The following is a 17,742-nucleotide window of genomic DNA, read 5'->3' on the forward strand; positions in this document are numbered from 1 at the left end:
AAAGAGACTAACTTGATCAAAGGAGTTGTTGACATACAGTAAATTCTGCATATTCTGCAATGTCCATGGTTTAATAAGATTATACTCAATCCCACTCAATGTTTTAGAGGACATCTGCCTGTTAATTTGAATGAGGGATTACAGGAACCTTAATTCATCTAGTCTGTGCATCTACTCATCTACTCTGAACCTGTATTATAAATCATCCCAATAACTTTTTCAAATGCCAGTAGAGCTCAGTTGACCTATGGCATACGCAAAACAGAGAGGGGCTTAAAGCTATTTACTAGATTGTCTTATACACACAGGTTATTTTACTGTATTTAAGATTAGTCTCTCACTCATTCTCTGTATCTGTTTCTCTCATTTACTCTCTCTCTCTCTCTCTCTCTCTCTCTCTCTTTCTCACACACACACACACACACACACACACACACACACACACACACACACACACACACACACACACACACACACTCACTCATTCAGAAGGCATTCTAAGCTTATCATCAAGACCAGATCTAAAGGAGAGCCATGAGCCCTGAAATAGGTAAAGTGGAGGTGAGGAAGGCTGCCAGCAAGGCCCCCATCCGTGCCACCGCTGGGCCCTCCGCCTCAGGCCCCCCCAAGTTCAAACAGAGGAACACACGCCAATTCAAGAGCAAGCCCCCAAAGAGAGGAGTCATTGGGTAAATATGTTTAACAGCCTTTTTCTCCTGTTTTTCCTACTCTGTATGAAATATGATAGAATAGCATGGGTCTGTGCTTCATATTATTTCCATTATTGTCATAGTTGTTTTGTTTTAGTAATCAGTCTTTCGATTGTTTCTACAGGTTTGGCGAGGACATTCCTGGAATGGAGGCCTTAGGCATGGGTAAGTGTGACAATTGGGTAAAAAAGTTATGATGTGCTATAATTGTATTCAATTCAGAAAAAAAACCTACAATTAGCTAGACGCATGTGTTCAAGACTCACATTTACTGTTTGTTTGTCTATTTGTTTGTTTGTTTTTGTCCGCAGACTTCAATACCATCTGTCCATGGGAGGCTTACAGCCACCTGGAGTTGCATGAGCTAGTGCAGTACGGGATCATTTGAGAGTAGCCCCTACCACCCCTGCCCTGCACACCCCTGCACAAAGTCTGGCATTACCCTTGTCCCCTCTCACACACTTCCTTACACATCACACTTAATGTCTGCAGTAATGTTGTGTTTTGGTCCTCAGAAGTCTCATACTAATCTGCCCCCCCCCCCCCACCCACACCTACCTCTATACAAGGGGAATTTATTTACTCTCTTTCCAATACATAAACCAGTAACTAAGATGGGATTGTTTTAGAGGTGCTTTCAACTCACAGCTAACATGAGAGTTTTTCCACAGTAGTTTATTTCTCCTTGTTGATGCCTTGCTCCCTTTTCAGCATTTTTGGGGTATGAGCTCAGACTGAGAACACGTTGTTCACTGGCCCTCTGACTGTTTGGCATTTTCAGCCGTAATGATGTTTGATTTATGTCAGTAAACATTTTTATATCTGAATACACTTCACATGTGCCACTTCTGAAGGATCGGCTTGCACTAATTACATGTGAAGTTGACTCCAACAGTCTCACCATCTTAGAATTACGTAGGTCTGCCCAGGGCAACACTTAGTCCATGCTTTCCTTTTTGTACCACAGACTTTGCTCTGTTTAGATGCATTGCAGACTTTCGAGCTGCCATGTTTTTGTCTCGTCCACGCTGTGTCCAATGTTATGGCTGTCCTCGGAGACTGGCCATCAGGTGGAGTACAGCCTGGGAGCAGCTCGCCGTTTGGGGCTCAGAGCTCGGCTCAGGCTGTCAGCCTTAAAATGCCTGTATGTGTGTGTAGGTGGATGAGGAGGGGCACCAGAGAGACACATTCTGAGTGCACTGATGCTGTCTATGGTTTGATATGTCTGTCTAGCTTGCACAGTCCTGTGAGCACTGGAACGGCAAAAAATAAAGCTTCACAGTTTTCCTATTAGCACTGTTTTAGTGTGTCTTATTTGAACCATGTCACAGTGCATTCTATATTCATTGTGTGGATTTTGAAGACTGCAGGTCACATTTCATAGAACATTCCACTTATACACTGTAAGTAAAATGACAAAAAATATGCTACTCACACAAAATATTTTCCTTGGGAAATTCATGTGCAATCTTTCACTAATATCAAAACGAGACCCTACTAAATGGCAAAATAGCAAAAATGTTGGACAATCCATAAAAGTGTTTTAATGAGGATAAATCACAGTGACAAACAAATACTGACGGTGAAGAATGGTTAAAAATGAATTATATACACTGCAGCATGTGGACAGCTCAGCATCCCAGCTGCATCCTGTGGAAAGGTGGTAGGGCTGTTTGCTGCGTGGTTTGGTGTGTGTGTGTGTGTGTGTGTATGTGTGTGTGTGTGTGTGTGTGTGTGTGTGTGTGCGTGCGTGTGTGTGCACTAATGTTTATACTTGTGTCTGACTGTGACTGTAAGTGTCCATGCTGCACATCTGGCTTAGCCCTCATGTCCTGGAGGCCTGTGCATAGTGTTGACTCACTGCCCTGTGCCAGTGTATCTTATCCATTAGCCTCGTGGTGACGAACAGCACGAGGATCTGGACAAGGAGCAACGCCACGGCCACTGTGCCGATGAGTCCGTTGTGCTGCTCGATCCAGCGGGCCATGGCGCCCAGGCAGCCCCCGAGGAAGATGACGCTCTGGGCTGTGAACTCACCCAGCTCCTGGGCCCGAAAGCCGCACTGTGAGTTCCACACGGTGCCGTTCTCCAGGGGGTCCAGGCAACAGGAGGCTGGGACTCCACACGCCTGCATACCGGGGGCTGAGCAGTTAAAGTATCTGAAACAGACCACCAGGGGGCAGTGTTATAGCTCCTGTCACCTTGGTTTTATTGGAGAGAGTTGAAGTTTGAGTGTCAAATGTATGTTTTGTTCAAATTGGAAAAAAGTTACATTTCACAAAAGTAACAAAAGTTACACAAGGTACATTTTCCCTGTAATTTGGTTGTTTGTTTGTTGTTGATATCAGTGTTGTAGTCTTCATGATGACTAACAACATGATGATACAACTTTATTTTAATCTAACTGATTTGTTCTACTTGAGTTTTCTGTGGTTTCTGTGGTTACAAGTGCAAAAATACACTGTGACTAAATATAAGCAAACAGCTGTGCTGACACTCACACATTGACCTCCCAGTCCCTGTAGTTGTCTGCCCCACAGCATTGCAGGCCCGTCTGTATCTCGTCGGTGATGAACCTCATGTCCAGGTCATCCTGGTAGCGCACCATGGCCATCAGCATGCCGGAGCGCAGCACGCCCACGATCTTGTCCTGCAGGCCATAGGCCAGGATGGCGGCCAGCACCTGCGCCGCCACCATGGTGAGCACCATGGCCGAGAAGATGCGCAGCAGGCAGTAGTTCTCGCGCAGCGCGCCCACGCAGCCTGTCACGCACAGCAGCGACAGCAGCAGGCCCAGCAGCACGAACAGCAGCATGGGGTCGGTGCCGATCTGGCCGATGCGCTCCTGGGCGAAGGACTCCTTGTTGACGAGGCCCCACAGGCCCAGGCCGAGCAACGCCAGGCCGAAGGCTGTGAACACCAGGTTGCAGGTGAGCAGGACAAGCTTGAGGATGTAGTCGCCGAGGGTGTCGGGGGGCGTGCGAGGTAGGGACGCGGGTGCGTCCGCAGCACCACCAGGTGGCCTCTCCTTCTCGCCCTCAGCCTCGACTGGTCTGTCGGACTCCCTGGTTTCGGTCCCCTGGTACACAGAGGCACCTGTCGGCGGACCATCATCGCTCTCTCCCTGGACGACACACGTAACAATACTGTGACCTTCTGAGGCATCTCTCTCTCTTTCTCTTTCTCACTCTCTCTCTCTTTCTCTCTCTATCTTCCTCTCTGTTTCAGATATTTGTTGACATTTGGAATATAGTATTTGTTGACATGTTCACTTATGTAATGTTGATCTTACTGGTAATATGTCAGAAAAAGAAACACCAAGTGTATGCAGTTGAATATCAAGCCCATAAGCAATATTGGGGGAATTGCAAACATCCCTTATGATCCTGATCCTTACCTTTGGTATAAGTAAGCGGGTTTCTCCGTCCTGAGCACCGGCTCTCTGTGACCAGAAGAAAGGAAACTTCCTCAGCAGCTGAAAGCGCCTCATGCTCCCAGACGGCTGGGAGAGGAGATCTTCGTGACTCCGTCTCTCCTTCCTCGCACCACAGCAGGACAGTGAAAGAAACAAGAGGAATACCGAGAAAAGGGTGAAAGAGAAAAAGAGAGTGAGAGAGAGAGGGGAGGTGGAGGGGGGGAGGGGGTCACTGAAGGCAGCTGAAGAGGGCGAAGCAGCCTAGCCGGGCCCTAAGGCTGGGAATGGTAGCAGCAGGAGAGGAGGGAGCGCAGCACAGCGGCATCATGTGAGAGTCACAGTCTAGAGATTAGGGAGCCATCAGTGCGCTCTACTGGACCAGCCCGCCTCACAGCCCTGCTGGAGCCACTCACATGCTGGGGCCCAGGGGCAGGGCTCACCAGCACAAACAATGCCCATTACAGTTACCACTCAGGAGAGCTACACACCCTATATGTGCTTCTGGATACAACTGGGATAGCTAATTCTGTGTAAAGCCTTAGACATTTGTGTATGCATATGTGCACAGTGTACAATGTGTTTTTGTGTGTCTGTGTATGACAAATGCCAAAGAACAGATGTGCATGATCATTTACACTGACTGAATCGATCTCTCTAGTTGTGAAATCCATCTTTGTTTTTGCTGTTTAGCAGGTGTTTTTGAATTTGATGTCAGTATATCAATAGGGTTGACAACCAATTGCAAAATGCAGCCTCATCTGTCTCAATTATGGACTGTTCTGTATAACACGTGGGTAGTGTTAAATATTGATGTCACTGATATTCTCTTTCTTTCTTTCTTTTTTTCTTTCTTTCTTTCTTTCTTTCTTTCTTTCTTTCTTCTGTTTATCTGTCTGTCAGTCAGTTTTGGTCCCTTTCAACATATTCCAGTATAAATATAGGCAACTAAAAACAGTCATTCACTCAGTCTGCCTGAGCTCCAGATGATGGGAGATTGCGTTCCACCCCTGCCACGGCTTTAACAAGTCAGCAGAATATGTTCAGGGACCATATGTCAACCGTTGTGATAAAAATTGAACATAAAAGTATTAGACTTTTCAAATACTGTAGGTCACATATATCATAAAAGAACATTCCCCATTTCACTACTGAGGGGAGGGAGCCGCAAGGCAGTGCATCAGTTTGGAGGCTTGTTTGCAATTTCTGTCTGCTGTCTATCATCTTTCTGTATACAGATAGTGCATACGTTCCCACACTTATCCATATCCAGACGTTTTGCTGTGTGCTCGCTGATTAACGCATGTCACGTGTGTGCTCTCTTTTGCCAAGACCAACTAGAATTTATCATGGCAGTAGCAGCATTGTGAGGCAGCCTTGGTCTAGAGCTGTATTTTATTACCACACATTGGCTGGTTAGCCAGGCTACCCACAGGGAGCTACTGAGCTGCCAGGGGTGTAGCAATGTGCCAGCACCCCCCCCCCCCCCCCCCCCCCCCATATACACACCTCTTAGGGCTGCTCCACATGTGCCTGCTGCTCTCTCTGAAGCCCTCAGTCATGGCCTGCCCTCTCGCTGTTATTTTTTAAGCATATTTTTATGGAGCATAGCTTAATGCAGTAGGCATCTGAGGAATGGGATTAACACATTTCCCCCCGCCCGGCTACTGATCCAGGGCACAAAGCACTCTACACACCTCACCTCTCAGCAGCAGGATGGCGCAGGGAGTCAGGGGAGGTTCATAGAGGATATGTTTGTATTTCAGCTGACGTATCGTCCTCAGCATATTAGACTTAACTAGACACAATCTCTTCAGACGTAGTGAGTGACATAACTGTGTTTAGGAGCTTTGACCCATAACTTGCTTTTTTAGTCGGTGTTGAGGGAAGAAAAATGAAAAATATTCCACTCTGAAAAGCCAAGGCTAAAAAAAAGCATCAGGCCTCCTTACACTCTAAAAAATACTGGGTTATTTTCTCAACCCAAACGTTGGGTTGAGGCTGTCAGGGCATTTTGTGGGGTTGTTTTTACTCATGTTGTGTTATTTTCTGTAACCCAGCTTGTTGGGTTGATAGTTTAGGACAGCGCCCCTCCTCTCTCCCACCTGACGTGGAGTACACTACCCAGCACCTGGGTGACTTTAACACAGCTGCATAGTTATTTGAGAGTTCGAAAAAACATCGTTATTCTTCCAACCGTCCAGTCCACCAGCTGTCAGCATGTAATGGAAATCAGGCGATTTCGTAAGGTATGTATCTTTAACTTGTTTTAAAATGTTTTATCCAGACTGATTTTGAAAAGTCCACCCAGAGATGTAGAAGCTACCCTTCATGATATGAATGGATATTCTGCCTGCCAATTTCATTCAGCCCCAAACAGGTTAACAATTGTGTCATTCATGCTAACTAACGTTAGCTAAAATTAACTTACAATTACTGTTCATGTTAAATATACACAAAGACAGACTCATAAAAACATAGTTCTTTGTTCACTGGGTATGAACTGCTGACAGAAACAAAACGAACTTTTACAACGAACTAAAATGAGCATACCAAGCTGGTTGACATTAGCAGACCATATAGCTAGCATCAATGCTAATTAAATATGCTTCGTGGTGGTTGTAGCCTAGACTATGGTTGCAGCTAACGTTTGTCAGCTAATATTAGCCAACACAGTTGAAGTAATGTTAGTCTCTTCACAAGCCAAACATACGGTAATAATAATGGCAAACAACATCTTATTAATTCATTCAGGGTAGCTTCATATTATAGCCATGTAACTTAACGTTAGGCTACTGGGTGTTTTTGGTTGTAGCAGAGAAGACGGGCTCTGGTTGTAGTAGCACTATCAGACAGTCATTTAGATAACGTTACCCGGCCAGGCTACGGTCTTCTAGAACTATAAGCTACAAGTTATTATAACTGCATAGGTGGTCATGGTTTCCGAGTGTGTTGCGCTAATATTTTGTCTCCTGGTGGATTTTTAATGTTTGTCAACATCATTCAATGATAATGGTTCATGAAAATCTTGAGATAAAGTTCTGTAAATAACAGTGATTAATGCACTCTTTTTTTTTCTTTGATTCACAGGGGTGATCCCCAAAACGGACAGTGGAATCTGCCTGCCTTCTTGGAAGTATCACAAGCTTTTTCTAGCTAGCTTCTATCTGTTAAAAAAATAAACTGCCAAATAAATAAATGTTGAACTGTTTTATTTCATTGCATGGCTATTGTTGCCCATTGGATGGATTTTAAAACATTATATTGTAACATTAATGATTTGCAAACATTTATTTGAATTATTATCAATTAATAGTGATTGGATTAAGGAGAAAAATAAGATACTCAGAATAACCCATAAATTAGGTCAGCATAACTCAGAGATGACAGTGAAAATAATATAAATCCTGGGTTGTATAAGATAGCCTACCCAACAATTATGTAGGTTTAACCTAACAGTTTTGTTACGATAACCCAATGTTTGGGTTAGACTATCAACCCAACTCATTGGGTTGACCGAACAACCCAATTTTCGGGGCTAATATAACAGTGCTGGGCTCGACCACTATTTACCCAGTGGATGGGTTGAAATTGGGTTGTTTTTAACCCAATGTTTTTTAGAGTGTAGTGAAAAGCAATTACTCACATAAAAAAGGGAACATGTTAATAGCCTCATCAATATCATAAAATATAATCCAAGGCTAGCACTGAGCGTTCTTCATTATACAATTAATGCAAAACGTACATCCATCTATTTCTATTTTGTTCACCCCAAGAACGTCTCTTGAAAGTCTCAGGGAAACATCTGCACAAGATATAATCAGAGCGTATCTCTGCACGAGTGCCATTCAAGAGTGCACCAGGTCTTGTTAAAGGTTTTCTGTTACCAGCCTTTTCCTGGCCACACTGGTCATGCAAAGCACATGCTATATGCTGCCTTAAAAGTAGTTTTCCTGATGATGGTAGATAGCTACCATAAGTCAATATTATGATGCTGTTAGAGCTTGCAAAGCTGAATTCGTTATTTATTTTCCCTCATTGGACTGGATTAATGGTAAAAGGTGTCAGTTTGTGCTGACTTTGGCAAAGACAGTCGGACTAAGTCGCATAGTGAGACAGCGTGTATGTATGTGTACACGATAGTGTTTGTTTGTGTGTGTGTGTGTGTGTTTGTCTGAGTAAGTGAGTGTATGAAGAAAGCGAGGGAACAGAGACTGTGGGAGAAGTCACACATAAGGCAGTATAAAAGAAAGAAAAATGTCTGGTAATTATTTCACCTGCTCAATACCCCTGGGCAGAGTGAGATGGATTTTCATTCCACTCTTCAGTGATGGAAAATCCTCTCGTCATGATCACTTAAATGTGTCCGTTTCTATCTGGATTTTAAAGCTTGATTTCTGGAAGCAGAGAAAACAAAATAGAGTGTGTCATCTCGCAGTGTTTTTGCTATCGACATATTTCTCAAAATGGCTACCCTTTTATGATATTTATCAATGCTATTGTTTCATAACAAATTTGGTCATCATATGATTGTTTCTATTTCTCTCTCTCTCTTTCTTTCTCTTCTCCCTTGAGCATTTCTAAAGCATTGTCTGTAATGACCATAAAAGCAACATTTAATCACATATGATGTTTGTTAGCACCTCAAAGAATTCCTGGGGTTCTGACCATAACTCTTTGGTAAGGCTCGTAATCACCCAGTTGTTATGACTATCATGATTCTATGGTCAGTGTATTTGGAAAAACAAAGAGGTGGCTTGGCCTTGGCCTATCACAAGCGTGTACGCTTACCATTGCCACGTGCCTTTGATGCCTGGAAGCACTCAGTGTCAATACCAATAGGAACTAATGATTCACATTTTTTAAGAGCAGATGAAGTCAGGTTGCAGTTGGGTATGTTTTTTCCCCCTCAGTCTCCAGGCCCCTCGCTGTGGAGCACTGACAGACCTGTGAGGTTGAGGAATGGGGGGGGGGGGGGGGAGGGCTACCGGCGTACTACCCCTGAGAGGTGTTGAGGCTCTATGCTGCTATTATTTTCCAGAGAAAAGACAGCATTGCGGTCTGATATAGCCATCATCGAGGCTGAGGCTCCACTGTGTGCAAATGTAGAGAGTAGCTCTGAGAGAAAGAGAAGGCCTCCTTTTCTTCCCCCCCCCTCCATATTCACTGGCATCCATGGCCCTTCAGCAGTCATTCTTTCCCTAGGTCGACCGTTGGCCCGGGCTACTGGCCTGCTGGCCTTGCCCCAGGCTGCTGCGATGGATTAAAGAGCACCACTCCTGGCAGAGCTGGTTTGGAGGAGATGGGGCTCAGGCCCATGATGGGGGAAAGGGAGTGTGTGTGTGTGTGTGTGTGTGTGTGTGTGTGTGTGTGTGTGTGTGTGTGTGTGTGTCAGAGGCTGGGGATCAGAAGGTCAGAGGAGCTAGAATGTTCCTCATGGCACAAAGGTGAAGATCAAGGTGAGAGCTGAGTCTGATTTAAATTGACTCAGTCATTGGCTCCTAAACAATTGATCCCCAAAACAACTCTATTTTGCCTCAAACAGGTAGTAAGAACTTTTCATAGACTTTTGTCTCCAGAAATCATCAATGCTGGAGAATGTAATGATATATAAAATATTGCGAAATAACCTCTGCAGTTCAGGACAGTAAATGTCCTACTACTCAACTACTGGACAATCAGGTGTGCCTGAGCCACATGAAATCTCAATTGGAGTGGAATATGAGTATGGAAAATGACTTAACTGGCTTTTTGGCTTGTTTGTACTCTCCCACTGTTACACAGTCTGGCACACACACAGACTGCAGTCATCATCTGCATCTTACCCATCAGTGGTGTCCCTGTTTTGGTTAAGCAATCAGAAAACTTCTGTGCGGCAGAGATTTATGTCCCTTTCCCTGATATCAACTTTTGAAATATAAAAAGGAAACCTTAACCAAAACTAGTAATCGTGTGATGATATGTAACCACTTTTATGGTATCGCTTTGGCTTTTGTGTTCTGTTGGATTTGAGCACTACTTTGGATGAGGCACTTTGGGGAAAGGACTAGAACACCGTGTTTATATTTATAAGGGCACCATAAATTCATTTAAAACTTGCCTGAGCTCTGTTCCCTGACAGTGAGCAAGTCTCAGCCCTGAGATGAAGGCAAGCTATCCACTCTTCCAGAAGCCCACCCGGCACACCTGCTGTAGGCCTAGTTCTCTGTGCTGCTCCACAGACAGGGCCATCCTCCCGCTGAAGGGAAAATGGCATCGTGGGATTTTGGGATGCTCATCCCTTTCCTGCCATGTCCTCCTTTCCCCTCGGCACTCAGATTTATATCCACTGCAGACGGGCTGTACTCCCTTTCGCTCCAGCTGGGAAGGGGAAGCCCCGCCAGCTTTCCACAAGTAACTCACTCTGATATATGTGAGTACTTCCTGTTTCTCGCATCCCCACTAATCGCATCACAGATTTTAATATGACAGGTTTCTTTTAGTTAAGTCTTAAGGAGAATTAATTACCTCCGTCAAGCAGGTTATATTTTGGTTGTGATTTGTCTGCTTGTCTATGTAATAAGCCTGTGTAAAAACTACTGGCTCTGATTTCATGAAATTTAGAGAAAAGGGTGTAGCACGTGCCAAGGACAAATCCATTACATATTAGAGCAGCTTGACAGGGAGCACACAGCAAATTAAGTTTCACTTTGACTAATGTTGTGAGATATGCCATTTGACTTTGGTCGAGATTTATGCTCTTTAAGAGGCCCTATTGTTGTGTCATCATTTAACAGCAATTGAAATATTCTTTAATTACTGCTCAGGGGGGCAACAGCATTTTTGCATTAATTCCTTTCAAAAAACCTCTTTTATTGTGCCTATGACTAGTGGTTGTGTCCTTGCCCCTTAGCCCCAAGCTTACCTGATGGTGAAGTCATTTGGTCTTGTCTTGTGCTTCGAGGAAAAGTTGTTCTGGTCACGTGTCTGCTGTTGTGTGTGATGGGAGACCATAAAAAGAAACAGTCTTCTCAGATGTGGCATAAATAATGGCTTTTGGCGAGAGTGTCTTGGATGGATGCTGTTCCAATATATTTTTGATGAGAAAGTGCTAGTCTTCTCTTCACCGTTTCCAGACTGGTTCAAACCTGTCTGGTCTTTATCGGAAAAACCAAAAGGAACTGGTCAGTGTAAAGATCCAAGGATTGTTCTGTGTTGTGAATTCATATTGTCTGATGTGAGTCTCATCATGCTCAGCCCAGGGACTGTCCGTATCATGGAGGGTGGAGAAAGTTTGTCTGATGTCTTGCTTTTATGTATCCTCTTGAGACTGAGGGATACCTGTTTTGTTGTAATCTCTGTCATCCAGTCAATAACTCACTCACTAACTCACTCATTCACTAGTGCAAACACACAGTGCTTGTTTGGGGCCAGCTGAGGTCATGAACTGCAGTCTGGAGAGACTACAGTTTGTCTGCCTGTTTATGAATTCCACTGCTGACTTGACCAGTGGTGCTTCACCATAAACAGCACCAGTGAGAATTTGTTTCCATAGTTTTGGGACAGCAACGTTTTCTATGAGCCATTATTTCTGTGACTTGTGTTATTACAATAATAGCAACACATGTTTTTCATGCTGCCATGTGCTGTCCAGACACCCTCAAGTGAAACCACCAAGGATGCAAAACTGCCTCCTTTAATTGCATATGATCTCTGGTACACTGCTGAGATGAAATCACAGAACACCCCCTCTTCTTGAGAACATCATCTTTATTCCAAGGGAAAGTTTTCTGAACATCAATCTCATAGTGATTAGATAATGAATTAGAATTTGTTACAAATTAACTAATTCAAGCCCTTTGAGAGATGTCAGTGTCCATGTATCTCATTCTGAGCTATTATTTACTGTTGACACATTTTGTACAATAGGAATGATTGTCTTTTTATGACCGTCAGGAGTGCATTGCTGGCGCCACAGAGAGTCACAGAGAGTCGCGAACCTCTGTCACGATCCTCTCCTCCGATCGAAGGCGCGAACGGTGCTGGCTCCGATCCGGGTAGCGCAGATGTTGGGCAGACAATGACGGCGTGGCGCAGGAATGCATTTGGGCTCGGAGGGATGCTGCGACATCAAACACTTCAGCCGGGGCGCCTGGCCTGGCTCCGGAGTCAGCACGTCACTCAGCTTCACCGGGGAGGGGGGAGTGCCTTTGCTCGCTGCACAGTGGGAGATTTTATGAGGAGGCTCCTGAGAGGGAGTTTAGGGGGGTTCTGGGGAGTCAGTGTGAATTTGACAAACAAGGGGAAAGAGAGGAAGAGAGAGGTATAAAGTATTCATGTGAGTATGTGTGTGTTGTGTGTGTGCATGTGTACAGGTTTGTGTGAGTGTGTCATATGTGGGTGTGTGTGAGGGTCTGTCTAGTCATGCATGGATGTATGCCTGAATGTTTGTAAGTATGTGTAAGAGAGAGATGAAGTAAGTGTGTGAGTTTAATTTGCAAGTGTGCATGTGTGTGTGTGTGTGTGTGTGTGTGTGTGTGTGTGTGTGTGCGTGCGTGTACATCTGTTTTCCTCAGGAGTGTGTGCAGTGCACGCGCATCCCCACAGAATGGTCATCTCGCTCTGAGCCAGTAGGTGTGGCCAGGTCTGGCTGAGAGGAGGCCCGTAGTTTTGGGCATCCCTTAAAAGACGCACGTCTCCACTTCGATCTCCTCAATGCTCACAAGCCGCAGAACCACACATCACACTCGGCTGGATACGTCCTCTTTGGGAATACATCTAAACACAAGCACCAGAGTAGGTACTCAGGGATCACTAGGTTTGGCAGCTGAAGATGTGTTATGTGAGACTGGCTTATTTTCTGCATCCCTCTGCTCATGTGCAATATATCAGTTGTAATATTCTTACTGGCTTACTGAATGTTGGTACACTTTGGCCATTGCATACTTTATTGACCCTTTGTGTCATAATTCAAATTTCAATGTAAACGTTTTAAAAATGTCTTCAAGTCGTGTTAAGAAATTGAGAACTAAATGCCTTGCATGGTGTGTTTTATAGTTTTGCAAATCTGGAGTTTGTTAGAATACATTTTGCATGTGTGTTTCTCATGTTGCATGTGTGTGTAAGTAAGAATACAAAGGATAAGGAACTCATAGATTCTGACTCTTTGAGGGGGCTGGTGGGAATGCTTGTAAGTTTGCCTAGCTCCAAATGTGTATGTGTGTGTGTCTGTGTGTGTGTGTGTGTGCACGCAAGAGAGTCTACTTGCGTGTATGTGTGGGTGGTGTGTGTGTGTGTGTGTGTGCATGTCTGTGTATGTGCGTGTGTGCTTTCACTTGTGCAAAGAGCCATGTTCTTATGTAACCAGTGGGATGAGCTCATGCTTGTTTTTCCTGATGAAGATGAGGATGATGAGGGCCCTGGCCCTGCTTCCTGTTCTTGCCTCGTTGGGGTTGGCTCAGAAAAAGTGGACTGAGGAGCCTGCATGGGACACCAGAGGTCAGACTTGTTCTGTGTGGACTTGGAGACTTGGATTATGTCCTGGAACCCTATGTCAGAAATAGAAAAAGAAAAAAAGGCTTTGTAATTGTTTTTTAATAACCAGAGAGCGAAGGCGCTTTAGTCATCTTCACATATCAAGCTGCATTACAGAGTAACGCATTTAATAGAAGAAACTTATTGGCAACAAAGTAATGGGAACAGAATGTTCATAATTCAAACTTCTACTTTATGTGTTTCTCATTCCAACATATTTAGCAGTGAACAAAGCCCTGTGATGTGTACTGCAGGTTGCATCCTAGCAAAAATAACACAAGACATGAGAAGTTTGAATTGTGGATTATTTTTGTAGAGCAAATAGTTACGGAATTTACATTTGCAAAAACATTTTAAAAAGTGTACCTTAAAATGATAGCTTCAAAATCATTTTGATGGTACACTACCATTTGATGGTCTCTAGTCATTGTCACAGCGCACACAGAACGTCAGATATTACATATGCATTCAACATACACACTTTGGTGTACTGTGTCAGAAAAGTGAAGCTTTTCATCACTTTTCGACATACTAGGTACCCTTTTGACTTTGTTTTTCAATGTGCTGAGCAGTCCGATGGACTTTAATGAAAGCCTGCACATTGAAAATCTATGCTAAAGGTGTATCCAGTACATTGGACAGTTTCAACAAGGGTTAGATATCAATTCTTGCATAATGCAATAATGTCATATGATGAAGCTCTTGTCCATACTGAATCCTGCCCATGTTCCCTGTCAGTGTCTGAAAAGCCAACAGCAAAAGGTTGCTCCAACCTGACGCAGGTGCTGGATAACTGGAAGTTTGCCATCATGACTCAGGTGAAGGACATGCTAGTCAATGACCATGCCGCAGTGCTGCCAGAATACGTCAGGTATGATTTGTCAGGTGCTATGGGTTTGATCTGATAGGAACACATGCGTATACTTCTGTGTTAGTGTGTGTGTTGGTGTGTTTCAGAGATTTGGGCGGTGAGGAATGATTGTATTATTTTAAAAAAGTGCATCCCCTCACTCACTCTCTCACTCCCTCTCATTCTCCCTTTCTCTCTCTCTCTCTCTCTCTCTCTCTCGCTCCCTTTTTCTCTCCATATGGTCTAAGCATTGCATGCATCTGGATCTGGAGTTGTTCTAAGCTCACCAGTGAGTTCTGTCCTGGCGCTGTTCATTTTGCATGCGATCAGATGTGATGACGTGTGTGGGGAGTTGAAGCTCAACTGGTGAGCATGTGATGGCAGCAGAGTAAAATGAGACCTACACTGGAGCCAATGCACTCCTCTGTTGCTTCTGGACAACGTGTAGAGTGCCACATGTGCAAATTATGTAATAGCCCTTACTATAGAACACACACACACTCACTCCATCTGTGTGTGTGTGTGTGTGTGTGCGTGTGTGTGTGTGTGTGACAAGGTGTGTATGCGTGCATCAGTTTGTGTGAGTGTGGGTGAGAATACATAAGCATTGAATGTGAAATTTGATCAATGAATTCCATATTTTCTGTTTGATTAACACTGGTTATGCCTGAAGGTGTTTCAGTTGTTCCCATGAACTCTTTTTGACCTTCAGAGATTATATGAGCAGATTGTGTTGTCCAACCACAAAGAAATGCAAAGATACTATTTAACTACCACTATAACAACTTTCTAATGTGTAAGAAATTAGTTCTTGTGGAACATGTCTTTTTTGGGATCACATCTGGAAAAAAACATAACTGGAACCACTTCACATGATAAGAATGGGATTCTTCTTCAGAAGATGTGAAACAGAGCCATGTATGTTCTCTCTCCTCAGAATAAAGCCACTGTCTGACGCACTGGGTGACCTGTACAAGCAGTTCAACTCTCTGAAGGAGAACCTGGGTGCCCTTTCTGCCAAATTTGACCGGGTCGAGGCCTTCGTGGACGATGTACAGGCAGGGAAATTCCCCAAGCCCAGACCCAGGCTGCCATTGTGGGCCGCCCCTCGGCGGCCACTCATGAGGGCCTCGGCCCGGGTACCCCTAAGGGACGCCCCGGCCAAGGCCTCCGACTCGGGACCCAGACCACTGAGGATGAGGACACAGAGAAGGCCTCGGCTGTAGAGGGGGGGGGGGGGGCAGAGGGGTCAGGGATGGGGGCCTGAGGTGAGGGACAGGAGCGTACCATTCACCGGGAAGAGCGGGGGGAACAGAGGTCACGGTTGATAGGAGAAAGGGACAAGCTGTATATACTTGTTTTGAAAACTAGCTGGTCTATGACACGTCATCTTGCTAATGTACGAATGTCTTAGAATTTTAGGTCATAATGCTGTAAATGACTAAGAGTAACAGAATTATCCTTATGTAATGAGTGGAAAATATATTTACATGTAATGTGGGCAAAGGAAAGGTTAAGGTGAATTCACTGTTATGCAGCAGTTTTGCCACAGGGTGGCAATATAGTCCCCCTTAAGCCTTTATAGGTCTGCAAGACCATCAGGAAAAGAGAGGGGTTCAAGATGCAGTTTATTTTTGATATATGTTTATCTGTATATATCATTTGAAGAATGTTCAGTAAGTTGTTTCCAACTGCATTATTCTGCCAAATATACACAGCATTAGAATGAACAGCAAGGATTGAAATGTGATGAAATGTGATGATTTAGTCTCACACCTGACATTAGTTCAAAAGAGATTTGTCCGCATTGGATGACTCCTGTTGTGGAAAAAAATCCGATGAACCACAAAGTAGAAGTAAATTCTGAAAAGGTAAAGTACATTCTTTTTATAATAGGGTAGGTGGTCATCTCTAAATAAAGATATATTCTAACCAAGTATCCTTATGTAATGAGTGGAACATATATTTATGTAATGTGTATAAGTATATATACTCTTTTGATCCCGTGAGGGAAATTTGGTCTCTGCATTTTCCCGTGAATTAGTGAAACACATTCAGCACACAGTGAACACGCAGTGAGGTGAAGCACACACTAATCCCGACGCAGTGAGCTACCTGCTCCAGCGGTGCTTGGGGAGCAGTGAGGGGTTAGGTGCCTTGCTCATGGGCACTTCAGCCGTTCCTACTGGTCGGGGTTCGAACCGGCACCCCCAAGTCCAAAGCCCTAACCAGTAGGCCATGGCTGCCCCCCAATTGTGTTTACCAATGTGTTTATACTAAGTTTTACTATTCTATTAGATTAATTTCACATTGATTTGTTTACTTAGTTTTACTATTCTATTGGATTCATTTCACATGGATTTGTTTACTTTCACACTGAACCATTTACTGATATTCCAATTAAATAAGTTCAATGAATCATGGTATGGTGTTAAGGTTTGGAAATAGATTAATTAATTTAGATTTAAATGACACAAGTGAAATTTCATTCTCACAAGCACCCTCTACATTTATTGGTTGAGAAATAATTATTTTTATATATTCTTATTCAAATGTATCATGAATAAAGAAATATTTTTTAGCAAAAACACCAATACCACATTATTGGAACCCCAGAAATTAAAATGTAATTTAATATTTTTTCCATTGTTATTCAACTTCTTTAAGTTAATCAGAGTGTCTATGAGCTTTCAAACAATATTCCATGACTTCCTGTTTGACTATGATACAAAAGTGACCCAGGGTTCAAATGCCAGACACATCCAACATATGAAAGACAAACACACAATGCAAATTTAAAACAAAGTATGTTGACCTCTGTAAGTCAGGGAATGGCTGTAAACATAGGTGCTCACAGTGAAAATGTCAAAACCTTGCCTGGATAAGGATCCATGTTTATCTTGCCCATACACGCACAATGAACTAGGAGGATGGTATAGAGGCAAACAAATCCATAAGGACCTCAGAAAAAAGTAGCATCTTAGGGTCATCAAGTCTCCAAAAAAATCAGCAGTGACCTCCATTTCATTAAGGTGCACAATATTATGATAACCAAAATATGTCTGTCTCTGCCAGGACACTAAAAACATGTGTTTACATATAAAGTGTAACGTGGTTATGTCAGTCCCCTAATGTGAATTCCATTAATATTGCAATAGATGAGGCCCTTTTAACTCAACTTTACCAGGAGTGAGATAAAAGTGGAGGGTGCTGTATATGAGAAGATCTTGTCTGTACTACCTCTACATAATGACTGA

General features: G+C 43.6%; 3 protein-coding genes across 3 annotated transcripts; 2 read left to right on the plus strand and 1 right to left on the minus strand.

The window, feature by feature from the left end:
• The first annotated feature begins 534 nt into the window (after window positions 1–534).
• LOC143103079 (retinal cone rhodopsin-sensitive cGMP 3',5'-cyclic phosphodiesterase subunit gamma-like) lies at window positions 535–1,098 on the plus strand. The gene is made up of 3 exons (XM_076266863.1): window positions 535–689; window positions 835–875; window positions 1,022–1,098. The coding sequence occupies exons 1-3, from the start codon at window positions 535–537 to the stop codon at window positions 1,096–1,098; spliced, it is 273 nt and encodes a 90-aa protein (XP_076122978.1).
• A 1,437-nt stretch (window positions 1,099–2,535) lies between these two features.
• On the minus strand, window positions 2,536–4,200 carry tspan10 (tetraspanin 10). The gene is made up of 3 exons (XM_076266669.1): window positions 4,108–4,200; window positions 3,212–3,834; window positions 2,536–2,869 (listed from the first exon to the last, which is right to left on the minus strand). Exons 1-3 carry the CDS (start codon window positions 4,198–4,200, stop codon window positions 2,536–2,538), a joined length of 1,050 nt encoding a protein of 349 aa, XP_076122784.1.
• An 8,536-nt stretch (window positions 4,201–12,736) lies between these two features.
• Window positions 12,737–15,711, plus strand: LOC143102855 (uncharacterized). The gene is made up of 4 exons (XM_076266670.1): window positions 12,737–12,897; window positions 13,503–13,599; window positions 14,374–14,506; window positions 15,423–15,711. Exons 1-4 carry the CDS (start codon window positions 12,817–12,819, stop codon window positions 15,709–15,711), a joined length of 600 nt encoding a protein of 199 aa, XP_076122785.1. The 5' UTR covers window positions 12,737–12,816.
• Window positions 15,712–17,742: the final 2,031 nt, after the last annotated feature.

Source organism: Alosa pseudoharengus, unplaced genomic scaffold (assembly GCF_046254945.1).
Source record: "Alosa pseudoharengus isolate Yale_2024_CS ecotype anadromous, Long Island Sound unplaced genomic scaffold, YU_APseudo_1.1 YU_APseudo_1.1_scf_4, whole genome shotgun sequence".
NCBI classification, from domain to species: Eukaryota; Metazoa; Chordata; class Actinopteri; order Clupeiformes; family Clupeidae; genus Alosa; species Alosa pseudoharengus.

Excerpts from the sequence above, each read along its gene's own strand:
- LOC143103079 (XM_076266863.1), top strand. The coding sequence starts at position 535 with ATGAGCCCTGAAATAGGTAAAGTGGAGGTGAGGAAGGCTGCCAGCAAG. Across the intron at positions 690-834 it reads CCAAAGAGAGGAGTCATTGG|GTTTGGCGAGGACATTCCTG; the intron begins GTAAATATGTTT and ends TTGTTTCTACAG. Across the intron at positions 876-1,021 it reads AATGGAGGCCTTAGGCATGG|ACTTCAATACCATCTGTCCA; the intron begins GTAAGTGTGACA and ends TTTTGTCCGCAG.
- tspan10 (XM_076266669.1), bottom strand. The coding sequence starts at position 4,200 with ATGAGGCGCTTTCAGCTGCTGAGGAAGTTTCCTTTCTTCTGGTCACAG. Across the intron at positions 3,835-4,107 it reads CCCGCTTACTTATACCAAAG|GGAGAGAGCGATGATGGTCC; the intron begins GTAAGGATCAGG and ends TGTGTCGTCCAG. Across the intron at positions 2,870-3,211 it reads AGGGACTGGGAGGTCAATGT|ATACTTTAACTGCTCAGCCC; the intron begins GTGAGTGTCAGC and ends GGTCTGTTTCAG.
- LOC143102855 (XM_076266670.1), top strand. The coding sequence starts at position 12,817 with ATGCTCACAAGCCGCAGAACCACACATCACACTCGGCTGGATACGTCC. Across the intron at positions 12,898-13,502 it reads ATCTAAACACAAGCACCAGA|ATGAGGATGATGAGGGCCCT; the intron begins GTAGGTACTCAG and ends TTCCTGATGAAG. Across the intron at positions 14,507-15,422 it reads GTGCTGCCAGAATACGTCAG|AATAAAGCCACTGTCTGACG; the intron begins GTATGATTTGTC and ends CTCTCTCCTCAG.